Source organism: Tachypleus tridentatus, chromosome 7 (assembly GCF_004210375.1).
Source record: "Tachypleus tridentatus isolate NWPU-2018 chromosome 7, ASM421037v1, whole genome shotgun sequence".
Taxonomy (NCBI): Eukaryota; Metazoa; Arthropoda; class Merostomata; order Xiphosura; family Limulidae; genus Tachypleus; species Tachypleus tridentatus.
In genome coordinates, this window is record NC_134831.1 from 39722962 (window position 1) to 39741618 (window position 18657).

At 32.9% G+C, this 18657-nt stretch overlaps 1 protein-coding gene across 2 annotated transcripts; it reads left to right on the forward strand.

The window, feature by feature from the left end:
* The first annotated feature begins 1534 nt into the window (after positions 1-1534).
* LOC143255488 (alpha-ketoglutarate-dependent dioxygenase alkB homolog 4) lies at positions 1535-18395 on the forward strand. Of its 2 annotated transcripts, XM_076511230.1 has the most exons (4): positions 1555-1695; positions 10901-10981; positions 16608-16829; positions 17139-18395. In XM_076511230.1, exons 2-4 carry the CDS (start codon positions 10904-10906, stop codon positions 17679-17681), a joined length of 843 nt encoding a protein of 280 aa, XP_076367345.1. In that variant the 5' UTR covers positions 1555-1695; positions 10901-10903; the 3' UTR covers positions 17682-18395. The 2 variants fall into 2 exon arrangements, with proteins under 2 accessions (XP_076367344.1, XP_076367345.1); XM_076511229.1 differs by lacking the exon at positions 10901-10981 and having other exon boundaries at positions 1535-1695.
* Positions 18396-18657: the final 262 nt, after the last annotated feature.

Below are 18657 nucleotides of genomic sequence, written 5' to 3' on the forward strand. Positions count from 1 at the left end.
ACTGCGCCATGCTGTAAAAAGCCTTTTCTGAACTGACGAAAATAAGGTAAATGGATAAAAACATTCTTCTGAGTTTTTGAAATGTTTTTTACTTATTCAAAAATGTACTTGTCTGGTGTGCAAACCAGTATATACTTTTTAAACAAATGGCATTTCTGTAGTTGCGACAATAATGTAAAACGCGTTTTAAAATAAAAAGAAAGTATTCTCAAGTCACGTTGTGGGTTTTTTCTGCCTTTATTTCGAAATAGATGAAACGATTTTGATTGACGATGTATAACGAAGATGATAAAGTTTTCTTTCACACAAACTTGTTAATCCTATGTGTTTCAAGCAGAACACCACATAAACACACTCGAACATTGGAGATGCACTGACAAGGTAATAAAAGAACGGTACAAAGTTATTTGAAGCACTTACACTGATGACAGCATTCACTGAAAGGGTACATTTTTACATATAGTATTCATTTATATGTTACAAAGTGTATGCAGAAACTGAAAAATCTTTAACCTAGGCTTTCTTAAAATAACCGACAATAGCTTCGCATATGGTGGATTCCCGAATTCGGAAACAAAATGTTGAATTTGTTAGATCTGATTTGGTTTATGAATTACAACATAACCTTTTCTCTTGTTGTGAAAAAATACTTCGTAGTTGCGTCGTATCTGCTTGAAATAATACTTTTAAGGCCAAATGTTTGATCATTTTGTAGGGTAATTGGAATACGATCTGAGAAACTACAACAGCTGTACAACTATTTTTCTGAGAAAATGTAACCAAAATCATGAAACGTTTAGGTAATTATGAAGTCAGTGTTAAAATTTGTGGTAATACTTGAACAGATTTCGTCGAGTGCGTTCTAAAAGCATGTAGTTTTTACATATTCTTTTTTGTTTTGTAATAAAAGATGTGCCAAATTCACATTTTCAGGGAGGAGCACTTTGTCCACCGACTGTATGTTGTAAAATATTAGCAGAAAGTTCAAAAGTAAAATGGACGAAAAAAGTTTAAGTGAAAAATGCCTTTTATTACAAATCGTTTTTAAGAGTGGAAATCATGTTTTCAATATTATAAACCCTACATTATTTTTATGAAGTGGTAAATAAATATATACTAGTTGGAGTACCCTTCCAACAGACTGGTGGAATAAAAACTCGTTTGTAAAAAAAAGGATAGAAAATTGTGTTGCTATATTTTTTGTTAACATAATAAACATTAAAAGTGCAATAAAAGTACGTAAAGGTACTAATACTGAAAAGAAAGACATACTGTTTTCAAAAGTTCTAACAATAATCGTTACCTTGTTTATTCTAATACTGAGGGATATATAACACTGGTAGTTTTTCGGGAATAATATGGGGGAATTCGCCCTTCCTCATATCATTCTTTGTAACTGTTAAGTTTGATGGTGATTGATCATGAAATATGGAAACGTGTAAGGAACAGATACACACATATATTATTATATGGAAGATATAATATTGTGATTATTTTTTACCAATATAGATTCTCTTATGCCACCAAAAGAGGGCAGTAGTGGTAATTGTAGCGATGTTCAAAGGCAGGCCTAAACGTGTAACGTGAAGGAGAATGGAAAATATCTGTGGATGTAAAGGTATAAGAACTTGTTTAGTATGTGAAAAGACAAAAAATAAAACCACATCATCTAATAATATTTCCAAAGCTGAAGAGGTAAGATTTAACATGTGTTTACTTAGTCAAAAATTGGATTGTAGTTTATCTTCCTCGAGTTCTGCTGTTTCAAATGTGTATAGTAATAATTACACCTAAAATGTCTACATGAATTATAGTGTAAAATTTAACAATTGTAGCATGAAAATCATGTTTAAATTTACAACAGTGCAGATAGCACGAAACTTTTACCTTATCAATTCATTATTTTAAAAAAAAGTTTAAATAAGTTGTCTTTTAGAATGTAAGTTGACAGGTATATTCATTTAATCAATGCAATTAGTAAGTTTGTGGTACCTGATGAATAGAGCAGAATTTAGTATTTTAAGTAAAAAGTTGTTAAAATCCTAAGTGTAGTGTGGGCAATTAAAATCACACTATTTTAAATGTAACATATGGACAGTAAGGGACTAATTGGTCATTCAAGGCTCTCTCTGCACATCCAACCTAAAAAAAAAGTAGAAATTAAACACCATGATTTTGTAGGAAACCTTTAGTCCTCCACTTAAAGTTTTGTGAGGTATTGACAACTCATCCCACAAATCAGTTACTTTGTAGTTTAATCCGTCTTTTCTCTAAATCTTAAACTTAAGTTATTTCATCCCATTGTGTTCAGCACAAAGAAGTTGGAGGCCTTTGTCTTGTTGAATTATAGGATAATTTTGCAAACTTCAAAATCATCATTGTTCTTTCTTTTCTCTAGAAAAATTACTAGATTTTAACCTATTTTAGTAAGATAAACATTACATAATTTCTTTCCAAGCACATTATCACATGCTCAGACACAGATCTGGTAGCTAAAAGCTGATATTTCTAAACAAACCCAACTACTGTTAATGATGAGATTACCAAGGAATTGTTTTCTCATTTTACAAGTTAAAGTAAATCTGACCTTGTGTGAAATTGTAGATACATTTTCCAAAACACTTCTCACAACTGTATGTAGTGTGATTGAGATATTATTATACATTCTTCACTCAAAAGTTCTTGGGTATAAATTTATTAATAATTTTTACAGCTTTGTTACTGTATACTCAGTAAATATCTTCAAAAAATGAGTTGGTAGTTTTTTGGTTTTTGTTCTGAATGAAGAGTAACTTAAATAAAAATAGGTAAATGTTAACATTAAAAATTTGGAGTTAAAATAAATAAATAATGTGGTGTTAATAAATCCTTACCTTAATTCTGATGTCTTGTGAATTAAATATATAAGATTGATAAAGTTCACCAGCTTCATCTGATTAACACCAAAATAGTTGTTGATTAAGTAACTAATCATGTAGAGGATATCTCATCCATTACTATGAATGTCCTATCTAAACCAGCCTGAAAAGCCCTGGTATTTGGTGCTGGATATAACAGATATAGTGTGGCTGATATGTTATTATACATTCTTTTGTACTTTCACTCTAGTGCTCTCATAATCAGTTTTTGGTAACATAAAGAATACAAATTTTGATTCATCTGTAGTTATTTTACACTGTGTTTCATGTGATATGACTAGTGTTAATTGAGTTTCTCACATCTATACTTCCACAAATATTGGAGCACTAGTTGGGTCTGTGCTACAAAAACAACTCTAGGTAGGTCCAGTGTAAACATACAGAAACTTATGAATTAACTTCAACTTTGTGACTTGATGAAATCAAAATGTAGAGACCAATTTTTAATTCACCACATGCAATAACTGGGGCTCTAGCCCACTATGCCATTAAAACAAAACCAAAAAAAAAACCTTGGGTCCAGTGTGTACATTACCAAAATGAATGAATTAGGTAATTCACCCTGAACTTGTAACGTAATTGGATCAAAATGTGGTTATGGGTTTTCATTTCTGTTGGTCTAGTAGAACTGGCTTTGTTGATGTATTAAGACTTGGGTCTAAAGAGTACAAAACCAGTACATAAACTGTTTATCAAAACTGGTTTGTTTTGATATTTAATGTTGTGGATGACAAAAAGGATTTAGATGCTGCTGTTAATAAGAGTGAATTGTTTGAGTGTTGGAGACAGCAAGTGTGTGTGGCAATACAAGTTGTTACTTGTGAGCTAGCCCTTTAACGTAGTTGGGAGAGTACTCATCATGTGCTAGAGGTTGTTAGTTTGATATTGGGCCCAGGAAATACACTAACATATAAAGAGTGAGCTCAATCGTAGTAACCTTTGTTGTTCTCACAGAAGAAAAAGTGTGGTACTTTGAAACACGAAGTGTCTTATCAGTGAGCTACCCTCTAACTCAAGATAGTAGGGCACTCTCTTAGGATAACAGAGGTACACCCCTTGTGGTATGCATACTACTTGTGAAGGACTATCTTCTGTGTGATATGTTTTCCAGACCAAGCTGATCTGTCTTTTAACCCACATAGGTCAAACTAAGTCAACTTAGTGTCCAGATTATTCATTTGAATACTTCTCTGAGATGATACATAATGACATTACTATTTAGGTTGTATATAGCTATTTTGCTTGCATGTAAAAGTTGTGCTATGTAAATATAGAATAGCCTAAAACAGTTATCAGTTTTTAAGTACTTTGATGATATTTTCAATTGTAACTGAAAGAGTAGTTATCAGATTACATGAAAGCCATAGCATGGCTTGGTGGTGTTAATGCTCAACTCAAAATCTATGAGCCATGGTTGTGAATCCCCTTGGCAAACATGATAGGCAGTTTAGCTGTAGGAGCATGAACTTTAACAAAGCAAGAGACAAAAAAATTTTAAAAAATGTAAGATCTAAGGACAAACTGAACAGTTGTCTTACTACAAGTTTAACAATATTTTTAATGTAAGGTTTGTTTTTTTACTGCAGCTATTTATTATGTTTCTGAGAAGTTCTTCACAAAGGTTAATTCTCCAGCAAATCAGTTCCAAGAACACTTTAATCACGAGCTGAAAACTAAGTAGACCATTACTTTACAGTAGGGTTTTATTATAGCAATCAGTTTAATTGAAATTTCCTGTCATTTGATTCACTGTCTCAAAGAACAATTTTTGTTCAGAATAAACTTGTGTTTAAACAAACACTTGTTTTTAGAACCTTTAGTAGCCAGAGAAGAAAACACTTCCAGTTGCTAGCTTAGTCAGGAAAGCAAGTTTAAAAAAAAGCAATGCTAAGAAATAAACTTAAATAACTAGTGTTTAAAAATTGTAGTCACTCAAAATCTGTTAAAGTTCCAAATTATTCCTTGTTTTGTATAACTAACATTTCTTCTTAACAGAATATTTGGTAATAGATGAAAGTTTCTTTCAGAAGGTTCAGTATCTAGGCCATAGTTTGTATATTATTCAATATGTAGATTATAGTTTTCTCTAGAAGATTTTGGCTGGCCTGATAGTAAGGGCACTCAATTTGCAATCAACAGATCTTAAGTTTAAATCCCATCATTAGACATGCCTATCCCTTCAGCTATGGAGCCATTATAGTGTGATGGTTAACCCCTTTTTTCATTGGTGAAAAAGTAGCCCAAGTGTAAACTAGCTGTCATCCCTCTAGTCTACAACTGCTAAGCTAGGGACATGACAGGGATGTCCCTCTTATATCTTTATGCAATATTCCAAAATAAACAAAAAAAAAACTCGGAAGGTTCAGTATTTTGGTTGAGTCTTGAAACAATGCAATGGTAATTTTTGTAAAAATGTGATGAATAAATGTAAAATGAGCAGTCACCCAATCTCTTGAATCATAGTATATATGCAATATGATTGTCTAATGGGCAGTTTACAACTGTCTTTTGTCATTTTATGTGTTATTTCAATGAGTAAAATTGCATTTGGTTTGTTTTTAAGCAAAGAAGATATTGTAATTCATTGTTAGAAAAAAACTGTTTGGGACACTCAGGTTCACTATATGGCTGTGGAGTTATTTTCCTGTGGATGCCATTGTTCCTTATTTTACTGAGTGCAAGGAAAGACCTACCAAAGTGAACTTTTTTATGGTTGGTATTTATATAAGAAATTCCAAAGGGGAAATGTTCAATTCAGTTGAAATCTATTTATTCAACATAGTACAATAAAATTGTGCATGAATGTAATTCCAACATTTTATATGTATTATATGGATTTTAGTAAAATTAAATAATTATATCCAAATGAAGCTAAATGAATAAACAAATTCATGAGGAAGGACTGCATTAGAAACAGCATATCCCAACTTCTAATTAATTATATTATAACCATAATTTTAAGCCATTGAACAAAACACATTAACATGAAACAAAATAGACTGCATATTTTAAAAAAGGATCCTATGGTGCAAGCTACAATGTAGGTGCTCAAGCCCACATCTATACCACCCTTCACTGCCTGCAGACAGTTGTGTGAAGGTGACTGCTCTCCCAAGTTAAAATAAGAAAAAGATTAGCATTAAAGATGAAAAATAAATAAATAAAAAATGAAAATAAGGTACTACCATCTGGGGGTAAGTAAGATAAAACCTTTTGAAGTTAGCATTCCTGCCCACAGTATGGTAGAGGTACTAATTAACACAACATCAGCAAAGTGATAGTTCTCTGTGACTGTCATGCTTTTATACGCTACTTAGGGTGTATATCCACATAGTGCTAGGTTCTTAGATGATCTTATTTTTAACTAATTAAAGTAATTTTTAATAGAATTTCTCTAATTTTACTTTTTTTGTATACATTTAATACATTTTTGTATTTATTACAGAGTAATTTAATAATTTTATATAAAATGTCTTTATTAAATCCATTAACTATTAACTTTCATATCAGTATGCCAACATTATTAATTAAATTTTGTAATTTATTACAAATTTTACAATATCTGAATAACTATGAAGTTGCAATGTTTATAATAGATGGGTATGACACATTACTATGTAAGGAGGGTAAACCATATATTACTTCTAAATAATGCATATCTGTATTAGAAATTGAAGTATTTTCAGTTTATAATTCTGTTAGATAAATGGTGTCAATAACATTATATATTTCATAATTATTTATGCTAATTAAATCATCAGTATATCTGTAAGTTACTACTGCTCTAATTAAAAAGATCCCAGGATGCAAGCTATAATGTAAGAAATAAAATGTACCTTAGGTTTTGGAGATGACTGTGGAAATAGGATCCATATTGTGGTTGGGATACACCATCAATCAGTCTTAACCTGCATTTGCCAGTCTCACATAAAGAAATAAAATAAAGGAGTAGCAATAGATGTAGAAATAGAAATTATGAGAGTGTGATGTGGGTGCTCAAGCCTACAACGTCCCACATCTATATCATCCTTCACTGCCTGCAGTATGTGGGTCAAACTTCAAACCCATTCTATATATACATATGCATAGATCTGAAGTTAAAAGCAATTTAATGAATTCTATAGAATTAAAATATTTCAGGATTCCCTCTTTTACCTTTGTTAAGATAACTATATTAGAAACTGTTAATGAAAATGCCAATAGACTTCAATGAGAAAACTTCTACATTTGGAAACTATGAATATTATATCCTTATGGATTAAACTAAAATTTGAATAATTCTACTGCTCTGAATTTGAGTAATGATTATTGTACTGCTAAATTTTTCTTTATAGATAACTTTTTCATAGAAATAGGAAAACTAGAGGTAAAGGAAATAATACAGAGATGCCAACCATTACAATTTGAGCATAATCATTACAATTTTGGTGTATACATTGTGACTATATCTCATACAGACAAATATTATGCTTGTTGCAACTCCCAAATTATTATATATTATATAGGCCTATACAATAAAGTGATAAATTGTTCCCCCATGGCTTGAAAGGGGTGAAAAGAACATTTCTGGTGCGACACAAATAAATTTTGATATAAATAAAAGACATAGTCGAAATGGCTACTTACGATAATCATGTTTGTGCTTGAAATAATAAAAAACATTTGTATCTCTGACATCTACCAATAGTTTGAGTGCAGTGCTTCTTCATACTGGGTATGTGGGAGAATCCATAGTTACATCATCAGTGCTTGTCAGCCAATCAGCGCTCGCGTAGATGGGTATTTCTCGTTTTCTAAGCGGCATAGAAACACCAATGCGGTCTTTCACAAGATGGAAAAAAAGAGGTCTTGTTCACCAGATTGTCTTGTTTCTGGCAAATCTAGAAGGACTAAAACTGTGAATCAGAAATTTAGGAAAGAGTATAGTGCAAAATATCCAGTCATTGCATCAAAAGTCAGTGACAGTCATGCGTTTTGTACAGTTTGTCACATCGATTTTTCTGTGATGCATGGCAGGATAAATGATTGTTCCAGACATACAAAATTGGTATCTCACCAACAAAAGACTGAGGCAAAGACAAAAACGATGCAGAAAACGACATTTATGAGTAAATTCAGAATATAAATCCATAAATGCGGAATTGATGTTCACACAATTTGTCATTGCATATAATTTACCCTTAGCTGTAGCCGATCATGCAGGACATCTCTTCAGAAAAATGTTCCCAGGCTCTGATATAGTGTAAAAATATGGCTGTGCTAGAACCAAAACTACTACAGCCATTGTACAAATATTGGGTTGTGAAGATGACAAAATGATTTCAAGCATACTTACTAACAGTTTAGCCACAGATGGATCCACAGACATAGATGACTCAAAACTGTATCTAGTGGTTGTACGATATCTGTACGGGCTCTGTCTACAATCATTATGCTCAGTCATTTGAAATAATTGGCATCTCTGATAATAAATTAAAATGGGTTTATTTTTCAGAATTTTGTACTCATTTGGGTATTTTTTATTCTAGTGTTAGTGTACATAAATTATTTTTTAAAAAAGACTTATGAACTTAATCTCCCAAAATAAGACCATTAATTAATGTAATAAAAAATTTTCAATATGATTGTGCAAAACACTTAGCTGCAGACATTATAAAATATCAATTAAAAGTGGATGATTTTTCAAGTTTTGAAAAAAATAAATTGCAAATCAAACCTTCATATTTGTCAATTAATTTTAGACATAAATATTCAATGATTTTCAGATTTCTAAAATTATTCATTAGTCTATAAAATATAATATTTTTCATTGTAAAAACTTAAAGCCTACCGTCAGTTATAAAGATGAAGTTCCAATTGGTCCATTACTATATAATTATGAAAGATTTTTAACTAATCTAAATGAAGAAGTTAATAACTTACCTTGTGAGTGTGAAAATGATATATTTATTGATACTTTATAAACATATTGTTACTGGTAACTTGAAAATTATAAAAGATAAAATATTGTGTGAAATACTCAAAAAGAATCTAAATACAGAATAGCCACAAAATGTAATAAGAATAATATTCTAAAATCTATTGAAAACAATATTGATGAATATATTTTAAAACTTAACTATATTACATCTTATCCACGTAAATGGTTCCTGGAATGAAATTTGTACATACTTAAAAAAATAAAAATTAAATTATTCTGTACAAAATTAAAGAAACACCATATAGATTTATCATTTCATCAGTAAAAGAATAAGATTCAAGAATTACAATAAAAATATGTTATAGTTCCCATTGATAAGGCTAACTGTAATAATATGTTATAGTTCCCATCGATAAGGCTAACTGTAATATTGGTATTATTTGTAAAAAAGTTGTATGCATTAATTATGATAAAATAAATCAATTGTACTCAAACATTTAACCTTATTAACAAATTCAAAGATACAGTAATTAATAATTTCATTAAAGCTTATAATAAACTTTATTCTAAACAATATTTTTATGTAGATTTATCTTTTCTTTTTTTATAATTTCCAAATTCCATAAATCTCCAATTAAAAACTGATTTATTTCTCATTCAGTAAGAACAATTATTAAACAACAGGCTACATTATTAAATACCAAATATTTTACTTGATAAAATGAAAAATGTGTTAATAATAAAAAACATACTTTTTTATAATAAAATATAAACAACTTATTTTAAAATGCCTAAAATGTTGTCAACAAATAATAATCAAAAACATTTGATTTCACTACATGGTACACCACAGTTCCTTTAAAAGATTTAATCTTTGTTTTAAATTCATTAATAGAACAGTTCTGTTATCTTTTTATAGAACTGGAAGAAAGAAAATTTAACTTCTAAAACATAAAAGAAAAATTAAGTTTCTGTGTTTACAATAATTATATATTTTTCAAAAACAAGGTTTTCAAACAAATAATAGGAGATCCAATGGGAGCTAACTATTCTACTTGTATAGCACATTTATATCTTCACTGTTATGAGAATAGATGTATTAAAAACTGGTCACATCCAGATATTTTTACCTTAACTTACTGATGTGTAGATGATTTAATTACTATAAATAATCCTGAAATAAATCATATTATGAACACTATTTAACCAGCAGAATTAGAAATTGAAAATACTTCAATATCTAATACAGAAGCACATTATTTAGATATAGAAATTAAAATAATTGATAAGGGTATCAATGTAAATATTTTACCTTTCTGGTTTATGGTTTACCCTCTTTTAGTAGTAATATACCATACCCTTCTGTTATAAGCATTATAACTTTGCAATTATTCAGATATTGTAAAAGTTGAAGTAAATTAAAATATTTTATCAATGATGTTAAAATACTGATACAAAACTTAATAGTTGATGGATTTAATAAAGAAACTTTAAATAAAATTATTAAACTATTCCACAACAAATGTAAGAATGTATTAAATATTAAGAAATAAAAAATTTGTGAAATTTTACTCAAAATTTCTAATAACAATTTTTAGGTACAAGTAAGGTCATTTAATAACTTTGCACTACTTTATGCTGATGTACTTCTTGTCACATATAAAGGCTTGTTTAGAGCATAATAGTCATAGTAGACTTAGTAAATAGGTGATGGTTAGGTGCTATACTAGTTTATTTAAATAACTGGATGGGACTCTTCATACTAGTATAATTCATTTACTTGCCTACCAGTTAATGCCTTTCTACCATTAATGGGGGCTGAAATATTAACTTAAAAAGATAAGTTTTAACTTACTTATCCCCAAATGGTAGTACCTTATTTTTCTTATATTTCAATTAATGTTTTCTTTACTTTGGAGAGCAGTCACCTTCCCACAGATGTCTGCAGGCAGTGAATGGTGATATAGATGTGGGACGTTGTGGGCTTGAGGACCCACATCTTGCTCTCTTGATTTCTATATCTACTGCTACTCCTTTATTTTATTTCTTTATGTGAGACTAGTGAATGGAAATTAAGACAGATAGACGGTGTATCCCCACTGCAGTGTGGATTCTACTTTCACAGTCACCTCCAAAACATAAGGTACATTTTGTATCCTACATTATAGTTTGTACCCTGAAATCTTTTTAATTAGTGCAGTGGTTTTAGTTTATCATTTTTTAATTTTGTTTTTCTTTCAGCTTGTTTTTAGGTTATAACAAACTATAACATATAAAGCTATATATATATACAGCCATACAAGTCATAATTTGCCCAATAATATTCAGTATTAAAGTTACAGTTTGTCTGTTTTTATCCAGTAATACAAGTCAAAGTTTGTCCAATATATTCAATACCAGGTCATAGATTGTCAGAGAATATCCATTACTAAGGATATGTGATAGCAAGATGTTAAGTAACTTAAATATACAGTGGTACCTCGGTTCTCAAACTTAATCCACTCCAGAAGGCTGTTCGAAAACCGAATAAATTTTTCCCGTAAGAAATACTGTAAATTAAATTAATCCATTACAGACCTCCAAAAATTATGCATTATGAAGCATTTTAAGTAAAAATATTGCTTATTTATACTTGTATAATAATACTTGCATGCATAAAATTAACCACAAAAACTATAAGCACAATAAAAAATCAATAAATGAAAATTTAACTACGCTTTACTTGTGCTGAGGAGAGCTGATAGCGTAAGTGAAAGGTGGTGAGGAACGTGGAGAGTAGGAGGGTTATTATTGTTTGGAAGGGGAGTCACCCTCCATAAAAACGTCAGGTAACTCTCCTTCTGAGGTTCTTTCTCTTTTTTGTCTCTTTGCACTGCTACAATCTGCTTGAGACTCACTGGAGCTATTTCTCACTAAAAACTTGCCTAATGATGTATGTTTCTGCCTGCATTTTAAAATGTTTCTGAAGTAAGACATGGCATTGTCATTGAAAAGGTTTATGCTGCGGTTTGCTACAGCTTTGTCAGGGTGAAATTTTTCCACAAAACTTTGTAATTCTTCCCATTTTCCACATATTTTCTTGATTAGTGAACTAGGAACATTGTCCCTTCCTTCCTCCTCATCTGAAGACACTTCCTCAGTTCCCTTCTGTTGCTGCTCCTTCTGAAGGTCTTGGAGTTCTTCCATGGTGAGCTCAGTGTTGTGGTCTTCCACCAACTCCTCCACATCATCACCACTCACATTCAAGCCCATACACTTGTCTAGTGAGATAATACCCTCGACAACAGGCTCAGTTTCAAAGCCTTCAAAGTCTCTATCTGCTACTGAGTCTGGCCACAATTTTTTCCAGTCTGAGTTCATGGCCCTCAAAGACACTTCTCTCCAGGCTTTGTCCATGATCCTCAAGCAATGGAGGATATTAAAGTGATTTTTCCAGAAATCTCTTAGGGTTAACTCTGTGTCAGAGGTCACTTCAAAGCACCTTTGTAACAGTGCTTTGGTGTAGAGTTTCTTAAAGTTCGATATGACCTGCTGGTCCATGGGCTGAATGAAAGGAGTTGTGTTAGGGGGCAAGAGCTTCACCGTAGTGAAACTGTACTCCTCCACCAAGCCTGGTGGGTGAGCAGGTGCATTGTCCATCACAAGAAGGGCCTTGAGTGGCAACTGTTTTTCTGTGAGGTAATTCTTTACACTTGGGGCAAACACTTCATGGACCCACTCCATAAAAAATTGCCTGGTTACCCATGCTTTACTATTAGCCCTTCACATGACATTTAGTTTACTTTTCAGGACATTATTTTTCTTAAAAACCCTCGGGTTCTCAGAATGGTACACGAGCAAAGGCTTAAATTTTAAGTCCCCACTTGCATTACTACATAACAATAGAGTTAGCCTGTCCTTCATTGGCTTGTGTTTTAGTAGTGACTTCTCCTCCTTGGTGATGTAGGTCCTCTTTGGCATTTTCTTCCAAAAGAGGCCTGTCTCATCACAGTTGAACACTTGTTGGGGAATAAAACCCTCAGCTTCTACATAGTTCTTAAATACCCTAACAAATTTATCAGCAACGTCTTTGTTAGAACTGGCACCCTCCCCATGTCTCACCACACTATGTATGACACTTCTCTTCCTAAATTTTTCAAACCACCTCCTACTAGCCTTAAAGACATCACTTGGATCAGCACTCGTTCCAGAAGCGTTTTTCAGGAGATCAGCATGCAACTGCTTTGCTTTTTCACAAATGATGGTCTCAGAAATGCTATCACCAGCTAACTGTTTTTCATTTACCCAAATCAATAACAGTTTTTCTACCTCTTCCATTGTTTGTGATCTTTGTTTCGTAAGTACTGTCACTCCTTTGATGACCTCTTTATTTTTCAGTATGGTGTAGACTGTAGACTTTGCCATACTAAACTGTGTAGCAAGGTCAAGCACGTGAACACCACTCTCATACTTCGCTATCAGATTTTTTTTCACCTCTTTTGTGGCTCTAACAACTTTTCTTTTTGGTTTGCTGCTTTCATTATCCTTCTTTGACCCCATGGTGGCTTATTTAATCAGAATATTTAGAAAAACGAGAACATTCAAGGCAGATTTTAGCGGGGGTGTGGACTGAGCGACACGTGCGGGTAAAATGTTTTGGGCAAGCTTGGCGTGGGTCAAAAATGGTCGAAGGGTTGTTCGGGGGTTCGGGCCACAACAGCTTGGTTCGGGAACCGTGTTTATGTTCGACAACCGAGACATTTTTTTCCCAAACAATATGTTCGAAAACCGAATTGTTCGAGAACTGAGGTACCACTGTATCTAATTTATAATTTTCTTCACAATTTTTGTAGTGTTTAGATCACTATTTGCTTCAAATATCTAGTAACTCGACCCGAATCTCGACTTTATAGTCTAGAATATCTAATGACCAACCAATTCACCTTTTTTTGAAGTCCCCTGCCGGGAAAGTGGTAAGTCTACGTATTTAAAACGCTAAAACCAGGGGTTGATTCCTGTCAATGGACACAACAGAGAGCGTGATGTAGCTTTGCTGTAAGAAAACACTTTTCTGGAATATTTATGACCATTATAACATTCAGTATACTCTATCTATATTATCATTTTCTTCTAACTCACCATTATCTTGAGAACTTTCAGTACGCCAGAGGGCATTGTATATACAAAATCTAGTAATTGGACCATTTCATTCGTGAAAATATCGAAGGTAATATTTTGAGTAAATATTAATTGACCATTTTTCTGTAGAAATGTAACATTTATTGCAATATCTTCCTCCAGACTGCATTAATTAAACTGGTTTCTACCCAGTTTGCAAACTTTTTCTTTGTTAACCTGATGATGACCTAGGAAGGTAAAAACGTTGTTCTCTGGTTATCGATGAAAGTGTTAATACCTATACCAGCTGTTCTGAGATACACTTGGGCTACTCTTTTACTAACGAATAGTGGGTTTGACCACGTTATAACGCTCCCACGGCTGTAAGGGCGAGCATATTTGGTGTGATGGGGACTCGAACCCGCAACTCTCAGATTACGAGTCGAGTGCCTTAACCAACTGTCGAGAAAATATATTTAATTGTATTGTTTAGTTTTACCAATTTATACACTTCCAATAATTTAGAAGTAATTCTAAACGGTTTCTAATTTCCGTCCCACTAAACATGCTCGTTCTTTCAGGCGTGGATGCGTTATAACCAACGTTCAATCTCACTATTTTTGAAAAGGAGTAACCCCCAGAGTTAGCGGTGGGTGGTGGTGACTATCTGCTCTAATCGCCCCCATGTGGCACAGCGGCATGTCTGCAGCCTCACAACGATAAAAACCGGGTTTCGGTACTCATGGTGGGCAGATAACTCTCGTGTAGCATTTCGCGAAATTCAAACCAGTAACTTAGATTATGTTTGGAATACAGCGTAGATAATTTTCAAAAGATGTGCAACAGTTTAGAGATGAAGTTTCGAATTTTTCACGTACGTTATAATTAGAACCTGAAGAAGTTCGATCCTAGCAATTTGAAACGTCTCTTCCAAATTACCACAGGTGACTCGTTACACAATCCAAAAGGTATTATTTGGTTTACAACTCATTTTTGTTTTTATACATGTTTCTTCACGGTATAATACAGTGGATTTTGAACATTATACGTTTTTTCAAATCCAAACTTATTTCAAGATCGTAATATCTCTCATTACTGTACTTTTGAAGAAAGTTGTTCACAGTATCATAATGAGAGAAACACTGTGCTGTTGCCAACAGAACTTCATTTGGACAAGCGTTTTCAGGATAAATAATTAGGAGTCTAATATATCTTTCTTTGTGTGTGTGAACACGAATGTCCTACCAATTTCTGTGTCAACAGCGTAGCTGGCAGCCATATTCTTTTGCATAAGTATTCGATAATTATATAACACGTTAGAATTATCCGATTAGGGCTAATTTGAGAAACGTTATTTAAAAAATAAAAGTACAGTATGATCAGAGAAAGGATAAGACTATAAAAATATGTTTGCTGAAAAATTGAATAACCTGTTTATAGCATTAGGATATTGTAGGTACTGAAGGCGAAATGAAGTACTTTTAATTAATAAATCTACGTTGAAGCCTAGTTTGAAGTCGTGATTGAGGTGACGTAGAGCGTTAGGACTAAAGTTACTTCGTTTAGGTTTTATTTCTGAACAAAGCTATTATTTAGTTACCGTCTAAATCAGTAAAGAGTTCTGTTCATGATTCCATGACAAAAAATTGTCTGATTTCTCTATCGTTAAAGCTATTATCACGAGGTTTCAGGCATAGTTTTCATATTTTTATCAAAAGGAATTTGAAGTATCTCTTGCTAGGGTTTAAAAATTAAAACAGAAACGCCGGTTTCACTTGAAACAAGGTACATATCTTAGTTGCCGTAGCACTTTTAAATTATCTCTGTGTACCAGTTACGATACCTGAGAAGTGATTTAACATGTACCGTACTAATTTTGTTGTAAAAATTACAGTTTCCTGTTCTTTACTGATTCCTGCGAAATTTCTGCGTATCACATTGTCATAATTTCTGTTTTGGCCCCCCAGAAAGAATAGAAGGAAGCCAGTAATTTTGTTTACTGTATTTTACACCAAAGTCTGGTATCTTGAAAGCCATTTTTAAGGGTTTACATTTTCTTGTCCAGAAATGTCGGCGACTCGAAACGCTTTAAGTCGCACCGCGTGCGCACCTGTTGCCAGCAGAATGGCTGGGAGAAACTACTTACGTGTTATAGAACAACCTAACTAACCTTCATTAAAAAAACCAAAAATACTGACGTTTTTTCGGACAATAAATAATCGAAAATCCAAACTCACATTAAATCACTAACCATTTCAGAATATACATTTCATGATCCGACCTTTGGTAATAACGGATTATAATATCAATATTGAATTTCAGTCTGAAAGTAAGGGATGTGGTGTAATGTTAACATTGGGTGTTATACTGTATATCATTCAGTGTGAAAGTGAGGAATGTGGTGTAACATTAACATTGGGTGTTATACTGTATGTCATTCAGTGTGAAAGTAAGGAATGTGGTTTGGTGTTAATACTGGTGTGTTGTACTGTATGTCATTCAGTCTGATAGTTAGGGATATAGGTGATGTTAATACTGTATGTTATTCAGTGTGACAGTGTGTCCACTATGCTTTCAAACATGTTTAAAACACATGTGAATTAGAAAAATATTGAAGCATAAATAACGTTCCTTAAAATTATAGTGAAACGTGTTGCATCTTCTGTCCACAGTACCAAGTGACATACAGCTATTGTGTTTCCTGTAAAAAAGGTTGGCCTGGGTGGAACACTGCAGTCATCACTTCAGCTCATCCATACCATACAGGAAACCCTTTTCCAGTGGAGGATATCACTGTGGTAGAAAACTTCATCACTGAAGAAGAAGAACAACTCCTGGTTAAACAGATAGACAGTATTAAATGGGTTACTTCTCAGTCAGGGAGGAGAAAGCAGGTGAGTTGAAGAGCAAAAATTAACCAAGTATAAAGAGTTTGGGGTAGTGTGGTAACATGCACAACCAGAATTTAGAGAAAATAAAACATCAAGAGGCATTATGGAATAACAGTGGATATATGGTATTATCAGTTATTATAAATAACTTTTTTTTTTCAGGTAGAAGTACGTTTGTCTTAACTGCTTTAATCTAGTATTATCAATTATTATAAATACCTTTTTTCAGGTAGGAATAAGTTTGTCAAATACTTTATTCTGTTGTTGTCAATTATTGTAAATAACTTGCCCTTTTTTTTTTCCAAATAAAAGGATTTTGGACCCAAAGTGAACTTCAAGAAACAGAAGGTACATCTCGGTTCATTCCGTGGGTTTCCTGATTTTACAAAATCATTGGTTGATAGGTTAACGCAGATTCTGGACGATTTCAGTCCCGTGGAGTTGTGTCATTTGGAGTATGTGCCTTCTCGTGGTTCTGCTATTGATCCTCACGTGGACGACACGTGGTTGTGGGGAGAGCGTCTTGTAACTGTCAATCTTTTGTCGGACACTGTGTTGACCCTCATTCCGGTGTTGTCTAATGAACGTTTAAAAGGCCCCAACCAACATGGTAATAAAATGGACATAGCGCTTCGTGTACCCTTGACCAGAAGGTCACTCTTTGTCCTCGCCGGACCCCTTCGTCATTCTTGGACTCACCAAATTTTAAGAGATGATGTGACAAGTAGAAGACTGGCTATGACGTTCAGAGAACTCTCTCTCGAGTTTACACCTGGTGGACAGTTCGAGAAACACGGTCAAGAGATGTTATATGTAGCAAAACATTTCGTATCATTTGCATCACATTCTAATTGAACAGAAGTAAAACATTTTTACAGTACTTATTTAAATAAGAAACGGTCGTACACAAACAAATATTTAGTTACTCCTACTGGCTAATTAGATAATTATTATTTTGCTTACGTAACTGTCAGTGTTTCATCAAAACTCTCAAGAACTCTGGCGGTTACAACTTACAATCAGAAGCATAACACTCGTTAGAGTGTATCGTCACAGTATCCAGACCATATGTTCTCGATGTCCGTGGTTTCAGGATGAGGGAGGGGGAATACTGTGAGACAGAAAACAAGTTTCATTGTTAATGTAAAATCTTTAATGTTGTTCAGCCACAGCTGTTGAATCTGTGAAATATCGCAAACCAAAGAAATCAAACAACAGCTATAGAAAGATGTACACTCAAGTTCAACTTGCCCCTCGGCCTTATAGGCCTGCATACATTTTTACGTTTTGAATATGAAAGAATTATTTTCCTTCACGTGCACGTACGTAGGTATAATTCTCCCTCTAGGCTATTAACACATCACTTGGAAGATTAGAATCTTTAGCATGAGGAATATGTAAAAAACAAAAGAGACAAGATCGCCTTGGAAGAATTACAAATTAATAATTTACCTTGAATCAGTTGTTATAAAACCTTTATAGCAAAAAAAAAAACACAAAAACTTGTAAATGTTTGTTTACAGTTGTATACTGATGGAGGTATTTACATAAATCCATTATTCAGTTTTATTTGTCGACTGTTTGTTCGTAATACTTGTTTTTATTAATCCAGTGTGTCACTGACAAGGTTAAAACCTAAAATTAAAGTAAAAAGCGTGTGTAGGATAGATATATTTAGGTAACATTATCCAAACCCACGCCACTAAGTAACGTCTACGAGGCTACTCCGTTGGCCTAGTTTAGTGCCCTGTTACGCCTCTGTTGATTCTAAAGTGCTGCCTACCATACAGGAACAAACTGTAAATCAAATATATAAAGTAATATATATTTA